Here is a 7,611-nt window from a genome sequence, read left to right on the forward strand (position 1 = left end):
ACCCTCATAGCTTGAAAGTTTGGCTTTGCCCCCGATAAAGATGTTGCGTTAGTTGCCCTTCCTACCTCTTTTTTCCTATGTTTTTCTTATGATACTGAATTTCCTTTTAATCAGGGTCGGATCCAGGATTTTCGTCAGAGGTGGGCAAAAGAATAGCGAATCGGATTTAAACTCATTAACTAATTGGGTACCTGATAAGAAACAATGTTTTAACTTGTATTTTCCAATGTCGTTGTAACTTATAATTTATGATGTTCTAATTAACTTATAATTCTAATTATCAATTCTAATTCAAGAAACTTATTTTTAATTTGAATTTTAAATTTAACCCGAATTATAAATTAAAAATTGAGAAGGGGACAAAAATAATTTTAGGAGGGTTGAAGTCAGTCGAAATTGATAGATCTCCATTAAAACTTAAAATCAAAGAAGAGAGGGGAGCGACTGACCTTCCCTAATTACATGTAAGTCCGCCCCTGCTTTTAATAATCTAGTTGCTCAATTTAAAGAGATTTGGAACTTTCAACATTTTCCACACAAATTTAAACAGGTTTCATAGGAGTTATTTCTCTGGGTTGGGATCCATCAGAGCCCACTGTTTTCACTCCAGCCCAGCCAATTGTTCAAATTACCTTTCCCTTCATCTCTCATAAATAAATAAATGAATGAATAAATAATGGAAACAATTCCTGCTAACACCAAGCACATCCCTCAATTTTATTATCAAACATTTTTTCAAGTTGTAACTTGTAAGTACCCCTCTTTGCATACTTGGTCTCATTAAGGCATTCTGAAGGCTCAGCATATTTGACTGGTACAATAAAGCAGCTAAATTATTTGTAAAATTGCCTCTGAGGGGATGTGCTGTTGAAGGATTCACAAAGAAATATGTGTGTGTGTGTGTGTGTGTATAAGAATGTTTGTAAAGGATTCACAAGGAGGGGAATCATCTATTAAGGAATTTAACAGAAAGAAGAGATATACTTTACAAAAAAAAACTAGCACCAGTTGCTTCCTCAATTTAAATATGTGAAGTGATTTGATAGTTTTTGTGGATTCCATGTCCAATTAAGTATACACAAAGAGGAATTCATATCAACTGAGGTAACAGAAATTTTGAGTTTACATCAGATCGTTCAATCTGCTTCAGCACGAATATAAAAAAAAATTCCACCTCCAATTGAATTGATCCGAATTATGATTGAACAATTCGGATCTAAACTAAAATATTATGTTATTTTGGTCCCAACCATTGATCTTTATTGAGATTCGTGTATGAAAAAATTTCTTTGTTAAAATTCGCATATAAAAAAAAATATGAAGGTTTGGAAAGTTGGAATCTGAATAACAGGTTATTCCTTTGGAAATAACAGCAGCTCTATTTTTCTATAGGATACGAACCCCACAAAGAGCGTATAACTTTGTGCTAGTCTGTTTGACAAAACCCTCACGCGGTCACGCCTCCCCGCAACCCAGTTCGTCCGACTACTCTTTTGCGTTTCAAAAGAAGATTAGGCCCAATAAACGGCCCGGATCTTAGCCCATCTCATGGATTATGGATATGTATGGAAATTTTCAAAATGGCCACAAAGATTGCATTTTACTATTTAAAATTTTCAATTTTTGATTAAAATTTAACACAGTGATTTGTATGCGGGATCCCTGCTCATCAACTATCAGATTGATCGAGTCGTGTACCCGTATGGCCGTATCCGAGGCCTAGGATTCCTAGCTTCTAATTGAAAAAAAAATAATAAAAGAGAGCAAAAGAAAGGAACCTTGAAAACCTTTCCCGCCAGAAGTTCTGTGGACGAGGGAGATCCGAGAGAGAGAGAAATGGAAGCAATGGCGACTCGCAGCTTGACGAGGCGCTTCTTGCAATTTCACTTTCAAGCTTCTCATGTATGTTTTTCCTTTCCCACTAACTTTCGATTTCAAATTTTAACTCAAATAAATAAACCCCAATTCTGATCCAAAATTGCATAAAAATCACGTCATGGGTATCGCCAGTTGATTGACCATTGTTAACCTTCTAAGTATTTAATCTGATTAATACATCTGCAAATTTGCAAGGCACATACCAACTTGATGGATCAGACATGAAAATGTATAATCTGTAATACATTTTCCTTTTCCTTTTCTTTGGAAACAGCATCTCCAACTAAAGCCAATGGTCAAATACACCTCCCTCTCCTTCTTTCTGGACCGATTTATGCCCTCTCTACAAAGGTATCTCTGATTTGTCTAATACTTATTAGTTTTGTCATTTCATGTAATACACCCCTTTTTTAAGGACCAATTATGCTGATATTCCAAAAATTGTCCAATAATGCAAATATCATAAACCAAGGGGCTTTTATGCAACTTTCACAGCTGTTAATTTTTTCAGTGGTCAGCCTTGCTATTAACTCTGTGAATGCTGTTGCAGGCAAGATAATACTAAAAAACTGCAAGCTGAAACAAGCAAAAGCTGGTTACTCGAGCACTTAAGAGAGAGCAATTTACAACTTTTTGTCCTCATTTCCATTTGGGTCTCCAGTAAGGTAAAAGAGGGAGTTTTATGGTGATAATTTGCCGTTGCAGTTTCTATATTTAAACCCTCACAAATATATTTCGTGTAAATAGTAAAGACACTCATAAGGTAAATTATTGTATCATGCAAAATAATTCTTGTCTTCCACTTCTTAATGAACTTTTGTTCTTGTCTTTTTAGTTCAAGCACTTTCTTATCAATTGACTTCTGTTCGGCAATATATTTTATTGCTGAACTGCTCATTTCATAGATTCATGATTCAAAGCCTCTATCAGTTAGGAGTCTCAAAGCATTGTCTGACAAGCTGATATCTGACCAACACTTCACATCTCGAGATTTCAGTGATGCCGTATGTCTTCATTTATTATGGCATTTAATTATCTTAAATTTCTCAGAATGGTACAAGCATAAATATTTGTTTCTTGTTGTATCTGCAGGAGCTGGTGTTTTTGGAGGTATTAGGCACTGCTTCATTTCCTTTTTATTTTATTAACTGAAAACATGCAGATATATTATGTTGTTTCATGTTTGAAATTGCAGCTACCTTTTGTTTCCAATACATATATGTAATTTTACAGGTGATGGGATATGATATAGGCACATCCAAAATTGCATTTCTCTTCCTTGAAGATCTTTTTATTCAGCTCAGGTTTTTTTCTATCTTAAATTAATTTTTTTTTTTTTGAAAGTCATGACTTGTGTAATAATTTTTTATTTTCAGTAATTATTACAACTAATTCTTGTTTGTCGTTTCAGGGAATTATCAAAGCTTGGAGAAGCAATTGAAATGGAGACATGCATGGAGATTATGGATCTACTTTATGAAGAGGACACTATTTCTCCTCTTTTTACGACCTCCTCAGACTCTCTTGCTGCTGCAATACTGGTATGCGTCCACTTTGGCTGGCAAATATTTATCCAGACCCAACTTGTCCTGTTTAGCATTTACCTTTTTTGGTTAATTAAAATGTCCAATTTCTCTGCATCTCTATTTAGAATAGAAAAATAAGTTCACTGATGTTGGTATGTATGTATCGAGAACAATTGAAGTTCATGCTTAAGATTTTAGCAAATCAACTTTTGGGTCAACCCACAACCTGATTTATCCTCACGTGATGGGTTAACACGTCTGAGTTTTATGGCCTGCTGGCAATTCAGATTGTGTCTGGTTTATGTCAACTATAATATTGTGTTTATATGTAATTTAATTATGTCACCTGTACTAAAACTAAAGAAATTACAATAGTTTGCCTGCATTATCTGCGTTACCATGATTTTTTTTATTTTTTTATTTTTTGCAGCAGTTTGCCTGCCTAAGCTAATATGTATCTCTAGGTATATTTAATTATTCTTTTGCCACATATGATATAACTTTCAAATATAATGTTTTTCAGGTGTGTGCCTATTTGATCTCGGTCCCAAAGCAGCAGTGGGAGTTCCCTCTTCTTCCCTGGGGTTTATTAATCTCTCTTATTTTCTTTCTATGACCACTACACCACCACCGCCACCATTATCATCACCATCATTACAATTAGTTTTAATCACCATCATTACAATTAGTTTTACTGGTTTCATTGTACTCGTAAATGGTTAATATATATCTTATGTTTCCTCAGAATTCATAGTCTGGCACAGGTATGTTCTAGATGGTACTGGACCGTACTAATCTTTTTTCTCACTGCTTAGGCATGAAGATTTGGCCAGATAAAACCAGTGACATGTATACAATTAATACTATGCTGGTGAAGTCTAAAATGGCAGATTATCCAATTTTGAATTCTTGATTTGGTATCTCTTACGAACTGATAAGAAATCCTCTCTTAGATTTCTTATTTTTTGGTGGACAGTGAAATTCATCACCTCACATGAAGAAGAAGATATAATGCATCTTGTTGTCTGCATTCTTTCACATGTGCTGAAACCTGAAGAGATCAGGCACCAGAACTAAATGTCTGACTTTTTCCAATATTGGTTTATATAAAACTGAATGTCTGGTAAAATTGAGTCATTGTTGCAATGAGATACCTTACCTGTCCGAATATCATACAGTAAAAAAGAAGGTACACTACTATGTAACATGGAGGCATACGCCAAAAAATGTCTGGAGTCATTTTTTTTTGTGTACAAAGAGAGTATGGAAACACTAAGTGCATGTTTAGATGGCATATATATATATATATATATATATATATATATAGGAATATGCTAGCATGCTATGCATAGCATAGAGTCCCTCCATGCAACGCCTTGGATTTCGACTTTTCAAAATCCTAACGGTCGATCCGAACCGTTCATCTTGTTCTCCATATTAATATGTGTTTGGAGACCAAATTTTACAGTTTTTGGAATTTTTTTACTATTTCTTTAGATTTATTGAAAATCGCTGTTTTTTTATGGTCCAGATTTGCTGAAAACAGCAATTTTCAATAAATCTAAAGAAATAGTAAAAAAATTTAAAAAAATGTAAAATTTGGTCCCCAAACACATATTAATATGGAGAACAAGATGAACTGTTCGGATCGACCGTTAAAATTTTTAAAAGTCGAAATCCAAGGCGTTGCATGGAGGGGCTCTATGCTATGCATAGCATGCTAGCATATTCCTATATATATATATATATATATATATATATATATATATATATATAGATGGGCTATGGTGCATTGCAATGCATAGGCCATGGTGTGCATTGGACCATAAATCACCGATTCAAAGTCCAAATGACCGATCCAAACCGTTCATCTTGTTCTCCATATTAATATGTGCTTGGAGACAAAATTTTACATTTTTTGGAATTTTTTTACTATTTATTAAGCCACTTTGAAAATCGCTGATCCAACGGCGACTGTTTGGAACAGTAAAATCAGAAGCCACCGTTGGATCAGCGATTTTCAAAGTGGCTTAATAAATAGTAAAAAAATTCCAAAAAATGTAAAATTTGGTCTCCAAGCACATATTAATATGGAGAACAAGATGAACGGTTTGGATCGGTCATTTGGACTTTGAATCGGTGATTTATGGTCCAACGCACACCATGGCCTATGCATTGCAATGCACCATAGCCCATCTCTCTCTCTCTATATATATATATATATAGAGTAAGGCTACGCTACTTTGTGAATTAATGGGGGTGTTTTAATTCGCGCTCATATTTCTAGTTTTAAAGTTCAAAATAGCCAATCCAAACCGTTAGATGTTTAATCTATATTAAAATTTACTTGGAGACCAAATTTTATAATTTTAGGAATTTTTTATAAATAAGATGGTTTGAAAATCGCTGTTTTTTAATGGCGCAGAATTTTAATAAAAATAACAATTTTCAAACCATCTTAATAAATAGTAAAAAAATTCCAAAAAATGTAAAGTTTGGTCTCCAATCATATTTTAATATAGATTAAATATCTAACAGTTTGGATTGGCTATTTGGGCTTCAAAACTAGAGATATGAGCACAAATTAAAACACCCCCATTAATTCACGAAGTAGCGTAGCCTTACTCTCTCTCTCTCTCTCTCTCTCTCTCTCTATATATATATATATATATATAGAGAGAGAGAGAGAGAGAGACTAATATGCTTTCGGTAGCATATGGGTCGAAGTGCTATCGGTTCAAATTTGAAATTTCAAAATTTAAAAAGTCGATCTGAACCGTTCATCTTGTTCTCCATATTAATATGTGCTTGGAGACCAAATTTTACATTTTTATGAACTTTTTTACTATTTATTAAGTCACTTTGAAAATCGCTGATCCAACGGTGGCTTCTGATTTTACTGTTTTGTTAAGCCACCGTTGGATCAGCAATTTTCAAAGTGGCTTAATAAATAGTAAAAAAAATTCAAAAAAAATGTAAAATTTGGTCTCCAAGCACATTAATATGGAGAACAAGATGAATGGTTCAGATCGACTTTTTGGATTTTAAAATTTCAAATTTGGACCGGTAGCACTTCGGCCCATATGCTATTGAAAGCATATTAGCCACTTTCTCTTTATATATATATATATTTTTAATTCTGAGATTCTAGGTGGGATGAGATTTATATCATGAAGCGTCTTCGGTGATCTTTTGATAATGAAAAGAATGACCATAGAAAAATACATGAAAATCAAATTTGTACATAAATGCATGGGAAAAAAAAAATGAGGTTGAACTTATTTATTTTCCTACATGCCATCTCGATCTTGCTCATTCTCCATTACTTTCCATAAATTTATTTTTTATTTGGGATCGACTAACAGTCTCCCTACTTCAGTCCCCTATCTGTCCCCCGCACTAAAAGACAAAAAAATAGTTAAAACTTGCTAACTACCACCAAAGAGCAAGATTAATGTTATTTTATTAATAGTTAAAACGTATAGTATTCATACCTACGAATTTATAGTATTCATACTTATTATCAGAACCATTCGTCATATGTAAACACAAGCTGGAGGGGACCAGTAACGACCAGAAGGACCACTGACATCTTGTGACAGCCTGGATTGGGGACCGCAATCGTCTGAAAGCGACATTTGCCAAGATTGGGGACCACTACAGCGAATTTATATATTATTCATATCTAAATAAAGAAGTATTCATATCTAAACAAATGAAGTATTCGTACTGACGATTACGAAGTATTCATACATGTTTGAAATAATTTATACAATTCAAAATTCAAAGTCAGATTCATGTCTCTCACCCCACATCTTCCAAGAAGTATTCATACTGACGATTACGAAGTATTCATACATGTTCGAAATAATATATACAATTCAAAATTCATTGTCAAATTCATCTCTCTCACCCACCTCTTCCAAGAAGTATTCATATCTAACATGAAGTATGCATATCTAACAAATGAAGTATTCATATCTAACTAATGAAGTACTCAATATCTAACAAATGAAATATTCTTATATATAACTATTCATATCTAACTAATGAAGTATTCACACATGACACTAGCAATATTCACATCTGACACTAATAATATTCACACCTGCCCAGATTGGGATCAAGAAATATTCTCAACAGACTAGTATGCATATCTAAAACAATGAAGTATTCATATCTAACTAAAGAATTATTCATACTGACG

At 33.6% G+C, this 7,611-nt stretch overlaps 1 protein-coding gene across 3 annotated transcripts; it reads left to right on the forward strand.

The window, feature by feature from the left end:
- Positions 1–1,712: 1,712 nt before the first annotated feature.
- CYCJ18 (cyclin J18) lies at positions 1,713–4,616 on the forward strand. 3 transcript variants are annotated; one of them, XM_078305431.1, is made up of 9 exons: positions 1,713–1,902; positions 2,153–2,229; positions 2,429–2,543; positions 2,784–2,882; positions 2,971–2,988; positions 3,112–3,182; positions 3,290–3,419; positions 3,928–3,988; positions 4,381–4,616. In XM_078305431.1, exons 1-9 carry the CDS (start codon positions 1,837–1,839, stop codon positions 4,479–4,481), a joined length of 738 nt encoding a protein of 245 aa, XP_078161557.1. In that variant the 5' UTR covers positions 1,713–1,836; the 3' UTR covers positions 4,482–4,616. The 3 variants fall into 3 exon arrangements, with proteins under 3 accessions (XP_078161557.1, XP_078161558.1, XP_078161559.1); XM_078305432.1 differs by lacking the exon at positions 2,971–2,988; XM_078305433.1 differs by lacking the exons at positions 3,928–3,988; positions 4,381–4,616 and adding an exon at positions 3,838–3,892.
- Positions 4,617–7,611: the final 2,995 nt, after the last annotated feature.

Source organism: Carex rostrata, chromosome 7 (genome assembly GCF_964058835.1).
Source record: "Carex rostrata chromosome 7, lpCarRost1.2, whole genome shotgun sequence".
Classification (NCBI taxonomy): Eukaryota; Viridiplantae; Streptophyta; class Magnoliopsida; order Poales; family Cyperaceae; genus Carex; species Carex rostrata.

What these genes read in the sequence shown, in the direction of transcription:
- CYCJ18 (XM_078305431.1), top strand. Translation starts at nt 1,837, where the DNA reads ATGGAAGCAATGGCGACTCGCAGCTTGACGAGGCGCTTCTTGCAATTT. An exon ending in TTCACTTTCAAGCTTCTCAT is followed by an intron (nt 1,903 to 2,152) that starts GTATGTTTTTCC and finishes CTTTGGAAACAG; the next exon opens with CATCTCCAACTAAAGCCAAT. An exon ending in TTTATGCCCTCTCTACAAAG is followed by an intron (nt 2,230 to 2,428) that starts GTATCTCTGATT and finishes ATGCTGTTGCAG; the next exon opens with GCAAGATAATACTAAAAAAC.